This window comes from Zootoca vivipara, chromosome 2 (genome assembly GCF_965207765.1).
Source record: "Zootoca vivipara chromosome 2, rZooViv2.hap1.1, whole genome shotgun sequence".
NCBI classification, from domain to species: Eukaryota; Metazoa; Chordata; class Lepidosauria; order Squamata; family Lacertidae; genus Zootoca; species Zootoca vivipara.
Window position 1 is genome coordinate 109,490,377 of NC_142584.1, and position 19,815 is coordinate 109,510,191.

Genomic DNA, 19,815 nt, shown 5'->3' on the forward strand with positions numbered 1-19,815 from the left:
ATTTACTGCCACACACACACACCAGATCCTAGCAATTTATTTATGGGGGGGGGGAACAGATGGGGGTGTACATTATATCCCCTCTCCGCTCAGCTGATCTCCTGTAATCCCCAAGGAGGAGAGGCTGTGTGCACGTGTTTGTGTGTTCGTCTGTATATATATGTGTACACATGACAGCACCTGACGTAGAGTGCGCTCTGTGCTCAAGGTACAGGGATAGTACTTTTGGGCCACCAAAATGGTCACGAAGCTGGGACAATTCCCCTAGGAAGGAAATGGCAACATCTGGGCCTTTTTAGGTTAGAAAGAAAGGCAGGAGGAGCTATGGGGAAATGAAAGGTGTGTGCAAAATCAGGCGTGTTGAACACGCTTTGAGCTGCCTTGAGATCTTCGGATGAAGGGCAATTTACAAATTTAATAAGTGAAAACAAGAATACTGGGACTCATGGGCATCAAATGAAGCTGAACATTAGAGGACTACGGTCAGGCAACAGAGAGTACTTCTTCATAAAAAGGTAAAGGACCCCTGACAGTTAAGTCCAGTCGCGGACGACTCTGGGGTTGTGGCGCTCATCTCGCTTTACTGGCCGAGGGAGCCGGTGTTTGTCCACAGACAGTTTTTCCAGTCATGTGGCCAGCATGACTAAACCGCTTCTGGCGAAACCAGAGCAGCGCCCGGAAACGGCGTTTACCTTCCTGCCGGAGCGGTACCTATTTATCTACTTGCACTTTGGTGTGGTTTCGAACTAATAGGTTAGCAGGAGCAGGGACTGAGCAACGGGAGCTCACCCTGTTGGGGGGATTCGAACCAGTGGCCTTCCAATCGGCAAGCCCTAGGCTCTGTGGTTTAGACCACAGCACCGCTTCTTCATACAGCACTATTAAACTATGAACACCCACTACCAGAAGATGTAGCACAGGCAACAACCAATTTAGGCATATCCGAATGATGCACGATCATGCATGGCAGCGAACCTGAAAGCAGCCCCAAAATGTCATAAAGATGCCATGGAAAGGGGCAGAATAGGCTTACGTGTCTTCCACTGACACACGCGGGGTGAGGTCCGGAACATAACCCCTGTGCAAAACAAGGATTGCCTGCGATGGCTATCAAGTTGGATGGTTTGAATAGGGATTATTGGATAAAGCTTTCTATAAAGCTACCAGCCATGATGGCTGTGCGCTGCATTCCGTGCCAGAGGTGGTCCCCCTCTGCCAGCTGCAAGTGGGAAAACTGGCTATTGCCCTCAGGTCCTGGCTGCACACTTTCCATTGGCATCTGATTGGCAAATGAGAAAATGGAAAGCTGGACAGGCTGGTCCTTTGACCTGATCCGGTGGGATCTCCTTGTGTCCTTACCCCACTTTGGAGTGCAATGTTTGCTGTCTGCACCTACATGATACATTTACCTTCCCCCATTCCGAGCCTCCATTTTATATTTACTTGCAACCAGTGCCACTTTTCCAGAAAAAGAGATCCTGGAACTCACCGCAAACACCTCCTTCCTTCTCTTCAAATGGCAATGGGGCCCACCTGAGAGGAGCCTGAACTGAGCGCCAGTAAAAGCTCCAGCGGAGAAATGCCCTGCTTGTAACATATACACACACAGTACGTTTCCAAGCACAATTCAAAATGTTGGTGTTGACCTTTAAAGCCCTAAGCGGCTTCAGTCCAGTATACCTGAAGGAGCATCTCCACCCCCATCGTTCAGCCCGGACACTGAGGTCCAGTGCTGAGGGCCTTCTCGGTAGTGGCACCCACCCTTTGAAAAGCCCTCCCATCAGATGTCAAAGAGATAAACCTGACATCTAGAAAACATCTGAAGGCAGCCCTGTTTAGGGAAGTTTTTAATGTGTGACATTTTAATGTATTTTGTTGGAAGCCGCCCAGAGTGGCTGGGGAAACCCAGCCGTGTGGGTGGGGTAATAATAATAATAATGATACAAATAATAACAATAATAATAATTATTTTGTTTCTGAAGAAACAGCAAACACAGAATATAGGGGAGCTTCGCTGCAAAGAATCCTTTGTCGCCGTTGACAGCCATCATTGCTTGCATGCAAATTGCAGGTATGGCTCAGAGTTCCAACACTCACTTCTTTTTTTTGTAAATACGCCAAGGGTCTACCCACCAGGGAATAATAAAATCACAGAATTATTGAGTTCGAAGAGACCTCCTGGGGTCATCTAGTTCAACCCCCTGCATTGCAGGAATCTCAGCTAAAGCATCCAGGACAGGCGGCCATCTAACCTCTGCTTAGAAACCGCCAAGGAAGGAGAGGCCACAACCTCCCGAGGGAGACTGCTCCATTGTCAAACAGCTCTTACAGTCAAAAATGTACAGCCACAGAAAAGCAGCAGATATTCTTCCCGTGCGGGAAGATTAAAATATTCTGGGGTTTAGTATACGATGAGTTAAAAAAGATGTTTGGAATAACTTTTTTTAAAAGACCTGAAGCATTTCTGCTGAGTATCTTGGGTAAAGATATCCCAAAACATTTGAAAGAATTATTCTTGTACGCAACGGCCGCAGCTCGAATTCTGGTGGCCGAGGGTTGGAAGGAGGAAGGGCAAAATAAGTTGCAGGAATTTGCTGAGATGGCACAACTGACAAATAGCCTGAGAGGTAATTCAAAGCAAACATTTTTGGAAAAGTGGGACAGGTATAAGATATATGTTCAAAAATATATTAAAAGTTCCTTGTCTATGGCGGCGTTGGAGTGATTGTGGAGGGAGACTGAGTTGGACAATAATATTAAGGATACATACTGTTGTAAGAATGTAGTAGATAAATAGTTAGAGGACTATATAGCAATTGGAGTACATTCATGTTTAAAATATAACTTATGCATTAGGGACGAACAGGAAGTCAAAACTCTGGTTATATATGATTTTTAAATAAGGGGGAATTTTCTTCTCTTTTCAGTTTTCCTTTTCCTTTTTCGAGCCAATATAGCGAAAAGCAATACTATGTGCAAATGATTAATTGTTGAATGTGTTTTTTTATTGTGATTATTAGTTTGTTCTGTAATATTAATAAATCTCTAATAAAAATTTATCTTAAAAAGAAAAGAAAAAGAAAAGCAGCAGCAGATGCTTCAGATCCTGGACTTTCCACAACAAATAAGACTCAGGCCAACTTGGGAGTAACAATCCTTTATTCGTTTTATTTGTGTGTTAAGAAATATTATATATATTATATATATATTATATATATATATATGTATGTATATAACTTTCATGGTTCTAAAGAAACCCCCAAGGCTGCTCATTCTGTAAGATAAAATCAAACATTACACTGATTTGTAATAAAATCAAAGCATTCACACTGATTTGAAAGAGAGGCGGCTTCTGTTTTGTGAAAATGGTAAAGAGAAGCTTAGAGAGCGGGAGAATAGCCAACCTTTTGGTTTGGAGGTTTGTTGTTAGTTTGCATTGAGAGAAGCTGGAGGGAAGGAGCAGAAAATAGATCAACAACAGAGGCTGCAGCCCTTTCTCATGCACAGAGTTGGAGGTGGGATTTTTTCCATATCCAAAAGAAGGGGCAGAAGGTGTCGGACGAGGAATCGGCTAAGGAGAAAGTGTGGAGCAGGCTTGCCGCTTCAGCGTCAAAAAAAGCCACCTGTTGAGCATCCAGATTCAGGGCCACTCGTATTCTTTGGGGCTCCGTAGTCGGATGCAGGAAAGGGTAATGTGGAGGTACAATGGCCCTGTAGCGACCCTCCCACCTCCCAATAGCCCAGACGCCGGCTTCCGGGGAAGGGTGGGCGTCTTTCCTGACCCCCACAAGCGGTTTCGAGATGCCCAGAGCCCAGGCGCCCTCATTCCTCACTTCGACTTCCCAGTAGCTTCTGCCAGAGCTGAAGGATTCCCGGCACTGAGCACATGGCCAGCGCTCAAATCGGCCAGCGCCGAGAGGAAGGGCCTGCGGCCTTTCTGCCAGTGCCAAACTTCTCAGGTCCTCGGATACGATGAGCCGAGGATGAGCCGTGGCTGGGTTCAGAGACACTTTCGCTGCGGAAGAGAAAGGAGATCAGATTCCAAGCAGGACAGCCTGGCAAGCGTGCGGCGCTACCCTAGGCCACATTCGCAACATGCATTTAGAAGAGAGGTCCCAAGGGACTGACCAGGAAGGAACAGACACCTATCTGCTGTGGTGTAGTGGTCAGGGCCCTGGACTGTGTCTGCAGAGGCCAGGTTTCAAATCCCCACTCAGCCATGAAACAGGAAGTGAAGTTACAGGGAACCAGGCAGAGGGCCTTCTCAGTAGTGGCACCTGCCCTGTGGAATGCCCTCCCATCAGATGTCAAGGAGATAAATAACTATTTCAGCTGCTTTTAGAAGACATCTGAAGGCAGCTTTGTATAGGGAGCACAGTTCTTAATATTTGATGCTTTATTATGTTTTTATATCTGTTGGAAGCCGCCCAGAGTAGCTGGGGAAACCCAGTCAGATGGGCAGGGTACAAATAATATACATATATTGTAATTCTTTTTAAACAAAGTAATAATCATAAATAAATAAGAATAAACATGTGCACCCCACCATTGTAACTATCCAACCTCCCAAAATAACAACACCTATTGCGATGTTTGACCTCTTTCCGTTTTAACGGTCCAAATTCTACAAATACCTTCCATTTCTCCTCAAAATCATTTCTCCTGCATATTCGCGTTCTTACCTTAATGGCACTTGTTAATTTATCATTAATATCCCACACCTCTTTATACCATTCTCCCATTATATATTCACCTTGCCACTTCCACATCCTACCTATAATAATTTGTGCAGCTCTCCATAAATTTGTGAGCATGTCCTTCATAGCCTGTGAACTTTCCACTCCATTGTAAATTGAGAATACAGTGGTACCTCGGTTTACAACCACAATTGGTTCCGGAAGTCTGTACTTAAATTGAAGCGTACTTCACCTGAAGCGAACTTTCCCATTGAAAGTAATGGAAAGTGGATTAATCTGTTCCAGACGGTCCATGGAGTACAGTACTTAAACTGAAGCGTACTTAACCTGAAGCAAACTTTCCCATTGAAGTAATGGAAAGTGGATTAATCTGTTCCAGACGGTCCACGGAGTACAGTACTTAAACTGAAGCGTACTTAACCTGAAGCGAACTTTCCCATTGAAAGTTATGGAAAGTAGATTAATCTGTTCCAGATGGTCCACGGAGTACAGTACTTAAACTGAAGCGTACTTAACCCAAAGTATGAGGTAATTGGTTCTGGAGGTCCGTACTTAACCTGAAGCATACTTAACCTGAAGCAAACTTTCCTATTGAAAGTAATGGAAAGTGAATTAATCCGTTCCAGATGGGTCCGTGGCGTTTGTAAACAGAGGCGTTCGCAAACGGAGGCGGTTGTAAACCGAGGTATGGCTGTAATGCTATCTCTCGACTTTCGGTCAGCTTTAACCCAGTGATTTCTGTTATCTCCTTAAATACCCTTTGCCCAAAAAAATTGTACATGTTTACACCCCCACCACATGTGAGCACAAGTCCCTGTTTTATTATTTGGAATCTAAATCCAAATAATAAAATTATTACTGTATTATTACTACTACTACTTTGGTCTTTAAGTCTAACCTACCTCACAGTGATGCAGGGATAAAAATGGGAAGAAGGCCAGTTTGACCTCCTTGGAGAAAAGGTGGGATACAAAGACAGCATTTATTGACACTACCCACTCATCAAATTAGCACATGGGGGGGGGGGTTGGCTACTTCTTGATCCAGTTTCCCACCCTGGATTTAATGTGAGTGAACAAAGAAATAGGTGGTCAGCTAGTGAGAGGTACCTCAACACCACCTTTTGCTGCCTGAAATTTACCTTTACGCAGTGAATATCCAGATATGAGATTGCCTGTAGAAGAAAATGGGGGGGGGGTGAGATTTAGGAGTGCTTCAAATCCACAGAAAACCATCCCATGTGTTAAAACCTGTAACCAATAGACACCCCCCTTTTGTTAAGAGGGCTTTTAAGCAAAGGTTGCAGGGCCACCTATCGGGAATGTGGTACCAGTAGATTTTGGGTACCAGCAGGGGGCTGGACTAGCACTTCCAACACTTACAGAATTATAGAATCATCAAGTTGGAGGCTTTTGGACTACAACTCCCATCATCCCTAGCTAGCAGGACCAGTAGTCAGGGATTTTGGGAATTGTAGTCCAAAACCAGCTGGAGACCCAAGGTTGGGAAATGATGGTTTGGTCCAACTCCCTGCAATGCAGGAATATTTTTGCCTAACGTGGGGCTCGAACCCCTAACCCTGAGATTAGAGCCTCATGCTCTATGGACTGAGCTGCCAGACTTTAAGGACGCATCCTGACTCTTTGAAATACAGAAGCCCAAAAAATTCTGTTTTGTTTCCCAGGGAGGGCTACATGTAATGCTTGCTATTTCTGTATTCTTTTAATTAGCTATTCACCCCACGGTAAAGGTAAAGGTAAAGGTAAAGGGACCCCAGTAATGACTGACTCTGGGGTTGCGGCGCTCATCTCGCATTATTGGCCAAGGGAACCGGCGTACAGCTTCCAGGTCATGTGGCCAGCATGACAAAGCCGCTTCTGGCGAACCAGAGCAGCACACGGAAACGCCATTTACCTTCCTGCTGTAGCGGTACCTATTTATCTACTTGCAATTTTGAACTGCTTTCGAACTGCTAGGTTGGTAGGAGCTGACACAGAGCAACGGGAGCTCACCCCGTCACAGGGATTCAAACCGCTGACCTTCTGATGAGCAAGCCCTAGGCTCTGTGGTTTAACCCACAGCGCCCCCTGCGTCCCATTCACCCCACAGTACTTACTGCAAACTAGTAAACCTGGAATTCTACAAGGGCAGGACCAAAATCAGTAAGACGGAATTACAAGAAAGCGGATTTTGGTTGGACGTCAGGAGAAACTGCTTGGTGGTGGAGCAAGAGACGTCCTTGGAAAGTGCTAAGTTTGACAGAGTCTGGGTCTCCTACCCTCCTTCATACCTAGAGCACAAGGCCTGCCCCTTCCAAAACACACAAACTTCCTACTTAAATCCTTGTCCAGGAAGGAGATAAAGAAAAATCCCACTGACAACTTAGGACTGGTTTTCCTCCGCTACTAGGCTAAATACAGGCTTGGCTTTGGAGAAGTGGCCACCTTGCCATTTCTGTGAGGTCGCCTTCACTGGAGGTATTCAAATACTGCCTCTGTTGGGATATGAGATGCTGTAGCTGTGGCACGGGTGGCACTGTGGTCTAAACCACAGAGCCTAGGGCTTGCCAATCAGAAGGTCGGCGGTTCAAATCCCCGTGATGGGGTGAGCTCCCGTTGCTCGGTCCCAGCTCCTGCCAACCTAGCAGTTCGAAAGCACATCAAAGTGCAAGTAGATAAATAGGTACCGCTACAACGGGAAGGAAAACGGCATTTCCATGCGCTGCTCTGGTTCACCAGAAGCGGCTTTGTCATGCTGGCCACATGGCCCGGAAGCTGTCCACAGACAATGGCTGGTTCCCTTGGCCTATAGAGCGAGATGAGTGCGCAACCCCAGAGTCGTCCGCGACTGGACCTAACGGTCAGGGGTACCTTTACGTTTACGTTAGCTGTGTCCTGCTTTGTTGAACACAGCGAACACAGCATTGTGTGGGATATATGGCCTACAAGATGACGGCGACAATCATGATTTTATTATTTACACCCCGCCCATCTGGCTGGGTTTTCCTAGAAAGAACAAGTTCTGGCAGTTTCCTGCTTGAGCCAGGCTTTCTAAGCATGGGTCCAAGGAGTTTTCCCCTTGCCCCGCTCCTTTCCAATGGAAAACCCACTCCCCAGTGATACATCAGAACAAATGGCAATCTGGGGAAAACCCAATTTCCTGTTAGCTCCGATTGAGCTCTAAAGAGTAGTCCGTCCCCCCGTCCCCCCGAAGGGAGACGGAAACAGCAGAACAAGTGGAGGCATGGATAAGCGAGTTGGTATATGTTTTTCTTGCGATTCATAAAGGAAATTAAATGAATAAATAAATATTCAACTGAACAGTGCTTTTGGGTGCCTTCCAACACCAAAAGTCTATAGGATGGATCCTGGTTTGCCCATGAAATCCAGTCACCTTCAATTTGAGTCTGGTAAACTTCCTTAGGCATTCTCTGTGCTCCACTGTTGCAAGGCAACAATGCCCTATGAAGCACTTACTTCCAGATGCAGGAAGCTGGGCTCCTGGTAGAAATAAAATATGGCCTCCTCACTGTTGTCTGAGCTCCCCTGCTGCATCTGAGAGAATCTCCTACAAAGTCTCGTTCCCAGGCCAATTCCACCCTCCCCCCTTGCTTGGCAGCTGATTCCCCACCCAAAACCCTTCCGGTACCTTTGAATTTCTCTGTGAACTTCTGCAAAATGGCAGTGATGTCCCAAAATTCCCAAGTTTTCCATTTTAGTTTTGGAGGGAAAGTGCCTACATTTTTTAACCTGACCTCCTTGCTCCTGGAGAAAGAGAAAAAGAGAGATTATATAGTATAATGATGATTTATCCCTTTATCTGGACATATTAATAATCAGAGTGGCAGGGGAAAAGAGAAATGGACAGAAAAGGGAAGGAAGGAAGGAAGGAAGGAAGGAAGGAAGGAAGGAAGGAAGGAAGGAAGGAAGGAAGGAAGGAAGGAAGGAAGGAAGGAAGGAAGGACTCCAAGAAGCCCGTCCCACGGGGACAGAAAACCAGCACATTTTGGGTCATTCTGGTACTGTAGGTCACACTCCATCCTTCCTGACTTGCGGGCTTGCTTAGTGGAGAGGAAGAGGCCCCTAATATGCAGCTGGGCTTCAAGACTATCTAAAGTTCATCCCACACCATCCCAAGAATAGTCCAGCAGATCTTCCACCTCTCACACGAAGTGCCGCCCCTTTAAGGACAAGCCGATTGACCTTCACGAAGTGGAATTAAAAGGAAGAGGAGATTCCTTCACCACCACCTTCTTCCCTGTGCAAACTTCCTGTATTGTGCAAAGCCTCCCAATGTGAAACAGAACGATTGAGACCCACTTACCTTTGCAAGGTGCCTGCAACATCCTAGAGTGGGGAGAGGGAGAAGAGGGAACTGAGTGTCCTGCCACAGGCTGCTAAGGAGAACCACCCAGAACCTGAATGCCCCCTGGGGTAAGGATGAATTGGGGTTTTTTAAATTTCTAGCTAAGGATCGTTGGGGAAGAAAACAAAAACTGTCAATAGCCTAATGCATGCCTTTATACAAATTTGTTGTGCGACCGCATTTGGAGTCCTGTATAAAGTTCTGGTCATCTCAACTCAAAAAAGGATATTGTTGAGTTGGAAAAGGTTAAAGGGGGGGGCAATCTTCTCCCCCACCCCAGTACTACTTCTTCTCCAGCTTTATTCTGTATACAACACTGTATACAATTGTATGTCAGCTCCCGAACGCCTGGGGAGTTGAACATTCCAGCTCCCGATCAATCAAAAACCAGAAGTGAGTGCTCCAGTTTTCGAACATTCTTTCGGAAGCCGAACGTCCAACAGGGCTTCCGATTGGCTGCAGGAGCTTCCTGCAGCCAATCAGAAGTCGAACGCTTTGGAAGTCGAATGGATACCCGCAACAGATTCTGTTCGACTTCCGAGGTACGACTGTACTGGGAAAAAGTGCAGCCAGCCATCTTACCTGCAGGAAGTCACTCACAGGCAGCTGAGATGTCTGCTCCATCTCTTGGATGCTGCTGCCCAGGGAGGAGAGGTCCTGGGAGAGTTTGGCCATTTGCTCGTCCCTCTTTGTCATAATCTCCTTCTTGGCCCATTCCATCTGTGCCACAATGAAGCCCAGTTGCTTTTTGATAATGTGGTACAGCTGCTTGACCCCCGCCGTCATTTTCTCCCGCTCGGATTCTATCCGATTCTGCAGCAGGTGGAGAGAGAGGAGAGCCCGTGCGGGGTGGTGGTTAGAGAGCTCGACTAGGGGACCTGAGGGACCAGGGTTCAAATCCCACCCACCCCCACCCAGCCATAATGCTCACTGGCTGCCCTTGGGCCAGGCACTGTCTCTCAGACTAACCTACCTCACAAGGCTGTTGTGAGGATAAAATGGGGAAGGGAAGATGCAAATATGCCACCTTGAGTTTCCTTGGAGGAAACCTGGGGTATGAAGGTAATAATAAAAACATAAAGCAAAGTCAGACATCTATTTGCTATAATTACAACATTTCCCACCCCGTCTCTTCTTCCAAGAGATCAGGGTGGTATGCATTGTCTGCCTTTCCTCCTGCACCCTTACTCTCCAAAAAAATCAATTTATGGATCACAATGTGGTCCGTGAACCACAGTATCCAGCTATTCTCCCAAGGCACAATAGCTTTCTGCGGCATTCTAGGAAGTCATAGCATCCCCAAGGGGATTTCTGAGAGCTCAGGATACACTAGGCAACTCTTGGTGGCACGTGAAGCTCAAAATCAAGAGCTTCAGCTGGATCAAGGCGGGTCGGGGCTGCTGATTCTTCTAGACTTGTCAGCCGCCTTCGACATGGTCGATTATGAGCTTTTAGACCACCGCCTTGCCGACGTGGGGATTCAGGGTACAGTCCAACAATGGCTGTGTTCCTTTATCTCAGGTCGGGGACAGAGGGTGGCGCTAGGGAGGGGGTTGTCACCGTGACACTCCTTGGTGTGTGGAGTCCCGCAAGGTGCAATCCTTTCCCCGATGCTTTTAAATATCTTCATGCGCCCCCTTGCCCAGATTGTCCGGAGTTTTGGGCTGGGTTGTCATCAATATGCTGATGACACCCAGATTTATCTGTTGATGGATGGCCGTCCTGCCTCGGCCCCGGACACATTGACCAAGTGCTTGGAAGCTGTGGCTGGATGGCTACGTGGGAGTCGGCTGAAGCTAAATCCTTCGAAGACAGAGGTCCTCTGGCTGGGGCGGGATGACATGGGGCGGGGGGGGCAACTTCCATCTTTCGCTGGGGCCCAATTAGTGTCAGCCCCTTCTGTCAAGAGCTTGGGTGTAACCTTGGATGCCTCCCTTTCCATGGAGGCACAGGTTGCAACCACAGCCAAGGTGGCATTTTTCCATCTTCGCCGCATTAAGCAGTTGGTCGCCTACCTCTCTCAACCTGATCTGGCCACAGTGATCCATGCGATGGTCACCTCTAGGCTTGATTATTGTAACTCGCTCTACGCGGGGCTGCCCTTGAAACTGACCCAGAAACTCCAGCGGGTGCAGAATGCTGCGGCGAGGCTCCTTACGGGGTCCCGGCCACGGGATCACATTCATCCAGTGCTTTACCAACTGCACTGGCTCCCAGTGGAGTACAGGATCAGGTTCAAGGTGCTGGTTTTGACCTTTAAAGCCTTATGCGGTTTAGGACCCTCGTACCTACGGGACCGCCTCTCCCGGTATGACCCACATAGGACATTAAGGTCCACAAATAATAACATATTGGAGATCCCGAGTCACAAGGTGGCTAGGCTGGCCTTGACCAGGACCAGGGCCTTCTCAGTACTGGCCCCGACCTGGTGGAACGCTCTGTCCCAGGAGACTAGGGCCCTGCGGGATTTGTCATCTTTTCGTAGGGCCTGCAAGACAGAGCTGTTCCGTTTGGCCTTCGGACTGACGCAGTCTGACCCCACGGTTACCCTCCCCTAAGGCTTTATTTCATAATGGTTTTATCTTATTCGTAGATTTTTAATTTTAAAATTGAATTTTAACATTGTATTAATCTGTGTTTTAACGGAATTGTTTCTTTTATATTTGCGTTGATATTATTTGTTGTTAGCCGCCCTGAGCTCGGTCTTGACCGGGAAGGGCGGGGTATAAATAAAAATTATTCTTATTCTTATTATATTATTATTATTATTAAAATAATATGGTAGCTCCACAAGTTCCTGGTGAAAAGAGACACGTACAAGCAGGTCTTGGCTTTCCTTTTCTGTATTCAATATATGCACCAGAATCTCTTCTCTCTGCTTCCTCATCACTTCCAGCAAGCTGCAGATGTGATCCTGGAGAGGAGGGCGAGAAATCGCGTTAGAGCAGGTTTGAAAAAAATCACTATTGTTGCGTAATGAATTGGGGGTGGGGAAAATGTTTAAAAGTACTTTTCCAAAAACAAACAGAGTCCTTTGGGTTGGGGATAATTCAGATGGAAATTCCCAGGTGTCAAAAAAAAGGTTATTTATGTATGTCACTACTGCAGCCAGTGTTTCATTAGCCAAAACATGGAAATCGAGCGAAGTCCCAACTAAAGAAGAATGGCAGCTTAAACTGATGGATTATGCACAGCTTGTGGACCGATCATATAGAATCAGAGAACAAGAAGAACATATGTTTAAAGAAGATTGGAAAATGTTTACTGAATATATGGAGGGAAATTGTGTTTATTTGAAAACGTGGGCAGCTTTAGGATAAATTCAACAGTGTAAATAAGTTTTGATGGATGCAATAATGGAATACTGAATAGTTTGGTTTATATAAAATATGCAGGGATTTATGTTTTGTAAAATGAACCATGGAAAGAGAAAGCAATGGAAAGAGAAGGGAAGTCATTGAAATTTTAAGGTTGTTTAAATAAATATTCTAAAATGTAAAACAGAAAATTTAATAAAAATTATTGGGGGGGGAGAGAGAAAAAAGTCACTATTGTTTCAATGGAAGCTCCATTCCCTCTGCTCCTTGCTTCCCAATTCCCCCTGGGGTTTTACTTCAGGAGTGGCTAATTTTCAGCCCTACAAACATTGCTCAGCTACAGCTTGAATCCTCCCTGAGCACTGGCCGTGATAGTAGGGGCTGATGGGAGTTGTAGTTCAGCAACACCCTGGAGGGAGCCCCAATTTCCTCACCCCTGAATCTATTTTACTGGATGCATGAACTTGGCTGAGTGTCAGGTCTAATGAGCCCAGCAGCTCATCTCCGGTAGGTCTTGCCCCATGGATCAGTTGCCAAGACTGAAATTGCCCACCTCCCCACAGCCGTCTAAGTCCCCTCCTCTACAGGGATTTTTCGAAGCAATCAGAGACTGTGCCTGCCTGCACCCTTCCACGGCTATGCTCATTTCATCCCTCTTCTGGTTCTAGGAGATAAGGGGTGAGGGGAGCATGTCGCAGCAGGAGGGGGAGACACCCGGGACTTTTCAGCAGCCTGCCTCATCTCTGCCTTCTGTTCCCCTCTGCTCCTGCCTCTGATTCTGGAGCGTTCCAATTTTACTGTGCGTCCACAAACACAAAGCGTGCCCTGTTTACTGCTCCCTGAAGCAGCGTCCAGCGTCCCACCTACCCTAAGGTTAGTAGACGCCCCCGTTTCCCGGGGACAGTCCCCGGATTTACAAATCAGTTCCCTGACAAAATCCATCTATTTAGTAGGAAGTTGAAAAGTGTCCCCGGATTCATTGAAAAAAATCTGGTAACGTTAACCTACCCTGTATTCTTGGGCAGCCTCCTCCTTGGGAACCACGCTGTGTCCTTTGTGCTCCCTGGACCAGTCACACACCACACAGATGGGGACTTGGTCGTCCTTGCAGAAGAGTTTGAGGGGCTCCCCGTGTCTCCCGCAGAACCTCCTCCCTTCAGCCTCCTCCTTCTCCTGATCTTTCAGCTGCTTGGCTATCTCGGCAAAGTTGCCCAGCTGCTTATTTGGCTTGGACTTCGTTGCCCGGGTGGCCCGTTTACACAGAGGGCAGAGGGTGTTGGCAGAAGATTCCCCCCAACACTGGGCAATGCAGGCGGAGCAGAAGCTGTGCTCACACTCTAAAGTCACAGGATCCGTGAAGAAGTCGAGGCAAATGCAGCAAGTCACTTCCTCCTGAAGCCTCTTCCTGAGGTTCTCAGCAGCCATGGTGGTTCTCTTCCTGGAGCTGCAGGAAAGGAAGCAGGAAAAGAGAGGGAAATAGTAGCTGTGCCCTTTCTTATATCTCACTAATAGTACATAGTATACAAACGTCTCCAACAGAATACTCAATAGAGCACCTCTTTACCAGAGCACTTAAATTTCACACGATATAATCTCACCTTTCATGTACCTCCACACTAAAGAAACTTGCACCTAGACAACTAGTCCATCAATTGATCGACAGCTTCAGCAAATCACAGTCCACACGGAGCTGAACTCCTCTTCTGGCCTCTAACACTCTTCACATGTTCTCAACAGCCACTCACTCAGCCTGAGGTTGAGTGGGTGAGAAAATGAGGGCTTGTTGGAGGAGGAGGAGGAGGAAGGAAAGGGTATTTCAAGAAAACGAAATGTTTTCCCGAACATCCATTTACATCAAGCATAGCCAACACAGTGCCCACCTGCCCCATCAATCCCGGGTAAAGGTAAAGGGTAAAGGGACCCCTGACTATTAGGTCCAGTCGTGACCGACTCTGGGGTTGCGGCGCTCATCTTGCTTTACTGGCCGAGGGAGCCTGTGTACAGCTTCCGGGTCATGTGGCCAGCATGACTAAGCCGCTTCTGGTGAACCAGAGCAGTGCACGGAAATGCCGTTTACCTTCCCACCAGAGCGGTACCTATTTATCTACTTGCACTTTGACGTGCTTTCAAACTGCTAGGTTGGCAGGAGCAGGGACTGAGCAATGGGACCTCATCCCGTCGTGGGGATTCGAACCGTCCACTTTCTGATCAGCAAGCCCTAGGCTCCGTGGTTTCCCAGGTAGCATGGCCAATTGACAGGGTTTGTGGGAGTTGTGCCTCGGTCCTCAATTCAGGGATAAAAGGTTGGGGGGGAAGCAGGCAGAAGGTAAAAACAGAACACCAAATAAACCCACTGTAGCTCTGCAACTGAACTAAACGTAGCCTATTGACTGTTCACAGGGCCGTCTTAAGGGTACCCAGCGCCCTGGCACAAGAACAATTTTGCCCCCCCCCCTTCGGCCTGCACGGCTCCCGGCTCTGAGTCACTCACCTCTGGTGGCTCCGGATGCTCTCCTCCTGGTGCTGCTGCGCAGCGGCGCTCAGCTCCAGGCGCATGGGCCGGCCCAGCTCACCCAGCTCCGCTTCCCTGCCCAGCGGAGGCCTGTTGTACACGGGCCTGCGGAGGAGCTGCCGGGCGAGCTCGGGAGGCTGCTGTAAGGGGAACGTGACTCCGCCGGCCTCGCCGAGCTCCAAGTCCGGCAGGCCCCGTTGCCAGCCCAGCACCTCGTCGCTGCCACCAGCAGGGCCGCCGCCGCCAAAGCCAGAGGCCCTCCCACTCGGGACACCCGCGACCGCCGGCCCCGCCGCATCTCTGCTGCGCCGCTTGAGGAGCGTGGGGCAGGACCCGAGGAGGAAGGGCCACCCCGCCACCGCCGGGCCTGGAGCAAGCAAGCGGCCTTCTTTGCAGGAGCAGCCTAGGTGCCTCAGAGACCGCGCGGCTCCTGGCCTCAGAGGTTTGACAGCCTTCCCGCCAACCCTGGCGCTGCGTTTCATTGGTAGAGCTGCTGCCATGTGGCATCACCTCTACCAATGAAACGCAGCGCCGGGGTGAGGGATGACCCTGCAGAGCGAAGCAGGGTCCTAGTGCCCCTGCTCCGCTCGCTTACCTCCCTGCTCTCCCCTGAGTGGCGCGGCTGGCGGAGGGAAAAGGGAGGCCGCCGCGCAGCTCCCCCACTTGCTGGGGCGCCCCTCAGCGCCCCCTGAGCACCCAGGTGCCCTGGTGCACTACGCCACCGGGGGTCTACCTAGAGCCGGCCCTGACTGTTCAAGTTTATTGACAAAGGCTCTGGAAAGCTGGGCAGCTTCTTAGAAGATTCAGGATTCCAGTACTAGACAGGAAACTGAATCCTCTGACGTTGAGGGAGGGGGCAACGAGGCTGCAAACGCAGCTCCGCTTTTCTAAAAAGGCTCTTTGGCCCTTTCCTCGCAAGCTTCTCGTGCTCCCCTAATCCAGTTAGGGGGAAGGAAGACTAGGTTGTGCAAGCATCATGATGATGATGATGATGATGATAATAATAATAATAATAATACCGTAATAGCTAGTTTTAAAGAACAGCAATTTCCCCAAGATGCCAGCTCAAAACAGCCGCCAGCTTTTTACCCGGCAAGATAGGAGAGGAGGAGTTACCTGCCCAAACGGTGCGTGCTGCCAATTCTGGTACTTATTTCGACACGGGATTGGGTGGTGGTGAAGAGAGAGCAGAGAACGGCCAACGTCCAGGGATGCCGAAACTGTGCGTGAAAGGGAAAGAAGGAAAATTCTAATGTTGCTCCAGGCGGCCGATAAATAGCGGCGGGGGCCTGGAGCCACGCCTTTCCCTGCGCCCTCGCAGGTGGTGGTGTGGTGGTTTGCGGCAATCAATGAATGAGCCGAGCGTATCTGAATGAGAAGGCGCGCCAAGCGCCCACGAATCAACGCAAGTGGAGCAGCGAAAGTTGCGGTGTGTGGGGGGGAGCTAGTGAAAGGTGAAAAACCTGGCTTGGCAGGCAAGTCCCGAGTCTGCTCTCGCCTGGATGCCGCTCCGCCCCCCCTTGCAATGGGCCTTTTCCCACACGAGGGGTTTAAAAGGGCATCGCTTTCCTTAAAACTGCTTGTGGGAGGGAGGGAGGGAAGACGCGTTGGGAGCGTGTGTTTGCGCAAGAAGCTCTGGATCCTTCCTCATTTCATTCGAGGGCGGATCCGCTCTCCGTGGATTGGCTGCTACAGACCAATTTTATTCGTTCAGTGGTTCCCTGTGTACCGAAAGCAGGAGTGAAAAGGCAAACCATCTATTTTATAGACGTAGGTTTCATCACCTCTTCCTTCTTTTCTGGCAGTTCAGGTTCCAAGTACTAGCTACAGGTATGTAGCCGTGTTGGTCTGAGGTAATTGAAACAAAATAAAATAAATCCTTCCAGTAGCACCTTAGATAAAGGGACCCATGACCGTTAGGTCCAGTCGCGGACGACTCTGCGGTTGCGGAGCTCATCTCGCTTTACTGGCCAAGGGAGCCGGCGTACACCTTCCGGGTCATCTGGCCAGCATGGTCTTTAAGCAGAGGCTTGACAGGCATATGTCAAGAATGCTTTGATGGTGTTTCCTGGGTTGGACTGGATGGCCCTTGTGGTTTCTTCCAACTCTATGATTCTATGAACCTCCTTCCACATTATACTCATCCATTTTGTTTCTCCCCTGTGTCATTTTGGGGATAGCATTCTACACACAATTGTGTCACTGTGCCCCCCCCACACACACTAATAATAATTATTATTTATTTATAACCCGCCCATCTGGCTGGGTTTCCCCAGCCACTCTGGACGGCTTCCAACAGGATATTAAAATAAAATAATCTATTAAGCATTAAAAGCTTCCCTAAATAGGGCTGCCTTCAGATGTCTCCTAAAAGTCTGTAAGTTGTTTTTCTCTTTGACATCTGGTGGGAGGGCGTTCCACAGCGCGGGTGCCACTACCGAGAAGGCCCTCTGCCTGGTTCCCTGTAACTTGGCTTCTTGCAGCGAGGGAACCACCAGAAGGCCCTCAGCACTGGACCTCAGTGTCCGGGCAGAATGATGCGGGTGGAGACGCTCCTTCAGGTATAGTGGACCAAGGGGCACACACACACACACACACACAAACACACCCTTAAAGAGCTACAATTCTCAGAGTAGTTTAACAGTCAAATTCCTCCTCTTATGGAACTTTGGAAATTGTAGCTTTCTGGAGAAATACAGGGTTTTTGTAGCAACCCCCATCATCCTTAAACAACAAATCCCAGCATTCTTTGGGAAATGTTTTTATATAAGCAGGAAGCTGCCCAGAGAGGCTGGGGCAAGTTAGGACCAGTACCGGTCAAAACCTTTTATGCGCCTGTTTCTAAGTCTATGCTTTTAAGCATCGTGCACTTTAGAAACGCTTTTAAATAAACAGCACAAAATAAAAGGGGTGAGAGGGACCTGAGATAATGAAAGCGAAGAGAGTAAAAAGTGAAGCTTCCCCAACTCTGTCACTAAGCCAGAAAAGAAGGAAGAGGTGATGAAACCTACGTCTATAAAATAGACGGCTTGCCTTTTCACTCCCGCTTTCGGTACACACGGAACCACTGAACAAATAAAATTGGTCTGAGCCACACCTTTCCCTGTAGCAGCCAATCCACGGAGAGCGGATCCGCCCTCGAAGGAAATGAGGAGGGATCCAGAGCTTCTCGCGCAAACTAACACACGCTCCCATCCCGTCTTCCCTCCCTCCCTCCCACAAGCAGTTTTAAGGAAAGCGATGCCCTTTTAAACTCGTGTGGAAAAAGGCCCATTGCAGGGGGGGAGGGACGGCATCCAGGCGAGAGCAGACTCGGGACTTGCCTGCCAAGCCAGGTTTTTCACCTTTCACTTGCTCCCCCCCCCCACACACACTTGCTGCCCGGCCTGCCTTCCCTCACAAGGAAAACGGAAGTATGGCACCCAAAACGGAAGTTATACTCAGAACAGAGCATGTTTAGCTTCCAAAAAAAGTTCCAAAACTGGAACACTCATTTCTGAGTTTGAAGTATTCAGGATCCAAGTACTAGCTACAGGTATGTAGCCGTGTTGGTCTGAGGTAATCGAAACAAAATAAAATACAGTAAATCCTTCCAGCTTAGATAAAGGGACCCCTGACCGTTAGGTCCAGTTGCGGACGACTCTGCGGTTGCGGAGCTCATCTCACTTTACTGGCCAAGGGAGCTGGCGTACAGCTTCCGGGTCATCTGGCCAGCATGACTAATCTGCTTCTGGCAAACCAGAGCAGCGCACAGAAATGGCGTTTACCTTCCTGCCGGAGCGGTACCTATTCATCTACTTGCACTTTGATGTGGTTTCCAACTGCTAGGTTGGCAGGAGCTGGGACCGAGCAACGGGAGATCACCCCGTCATGGGGATTCGAACTGCCGACCTTCTGATCAGCATGCCCTAGGCTCTGTGGTTTAACCCACCCACAGTGCCACCCGCATCCCCTACAAACTTAGGGAGACCAACTAAATTTGTGTCAGAGACCAACTAAGTTTGTCATTGGCATGAGCTTTCGTGTGCATGCACATTTCTTCAGATACACTGAACATCCTGACATCAGGAATCACAAGACAGAGAAACCAGTAGGAGAACACTTCAATATCCCAGGACATTCTATACAAGATCTCAAAGTAGCTGTCTTATTACAGAAGAATTTCAGAAATAGACTGGAAAGAGAAGTTGCCGAATTGCAACTTATTACCAAACGTAAAACCACGGAGAGACCTGGTCTGAATAGAAACATTGGATTCTTATCTCATTCTACACGATAAAGCTCTTTTTTGCCATCTCACCCCTTGCTTTTTCCTGCAAGACCAATTGGCGTCGTTAAGAGTCATCAACACGTTTACCCCACCTATCGGCCAATCACCCATTCCCACCACCCTTCTGAGTAATACCCCAGTTCCACCCTATCACTATATATAAGGGTCTGGTGACTTGTTTCAGTGTATCTGAAGAAGTGTGCATGCACACGAAAGCTCATAGCAATGACAAGCTTAGTTGGTCTCTACAGTGTTACTGGAATGAATTTTTTATTTTGGTTCCAAGTAGTTTGAGAACTAAGCAGTTCGAAAACTGAGGTACCACTGTATTTATTTTTCCCAATTTGAACTGTATTCATCCCCTCCCCCGGTGGTGATTTTTTTGTTTAGGTTCCAAGTAGTTTGAGAACTAAGCTGTTCGACCACTGTATTTATTTTACAGGGACCACTGTATTTATTTTTCCCAATTTCCCCTCCCCCGGTGGTGATTTTCTTCAGTCAAAATGAGAGTACCCCCTAAACGTTTTTTAAGATACCATATCATTACATATCAATGGAAAGATAGTTTAATGAAGAATGTAATGCAATAACTTTTATGGAATGGCTGTATCCGGCCATGCGTTGCTGTGGCTGAGTCAGGGTCCCCGTTTCCCA

At 48.2% G+C, this 19,815-nt stretch overlaps 2 protein-coding genes across 2 annotated transcripts in view; both read right to left on the minus strand.

The window, feature by feature from the left end:
• Nucleotides 1-19,815, minus strand: part of LOC132591584 (uncharacterized) — a 38,782-nt gene that overhangs the window by 12,049 nt on the left and 6,918 nt on the right. The window lies entirely within an intron of this gene.
• Nucleotides 3,142-15,387, minus strand: LOC132591565 (zinc finger protein RFP). The gene is made up of 8 exons (XM_060270709.2): nucleotides 14,871-15,387; nucleotides 13,388-13,823; nucleotides 11,881-11,976; nucleotides 9,645-9,875; nucleotides 9,021-9,043; nucleotides 8,346-8,461; nucleotides 5,839-5,871; nucleotides 3,142-4,015 (listed from the first exon to the last, which is right to left on the minus strand). Exons 1-8 carry the CDS (start codon nucleotides 15,371-15,373, stop codon nucleotides 3,498-3,500), a joined length of 1,956 nt encoding a protein of 651 aa, XP_060126692.2. The 5' UTR covers nucleotides 15,374-15,387; the 3' UTR covers nucleotides 3,142-3,497.

What these genes read in the sequence shown, in the direction of transcription:
- LOC132591565 (XM_060270709.2), bottom strand. Translation starts at nt 15,373, where the DNA reads ATGAAACGCAGCGCCAGGGTTGGCGGGAAGGCTGTCAAACCTCTGAGG. An exon ending in CTGTGAGTGACTTCCTGCAG is followed by an intron (nt 9,044 to 9,644) that starts GTAAGATGGCTG and finishes TCCCCACTCTAG; the next exon opens with GATGTTGCAGGCACCTTGCA. An exon ending in GTTCACAGAGAAATTCAAAG is followed by an intron (nt 5,872 to 8,345) that starts GTACCGGAAGGG and finishes TTTCTTCTACAG; the next exon opens with GCAATCTCATATCTGGATAT.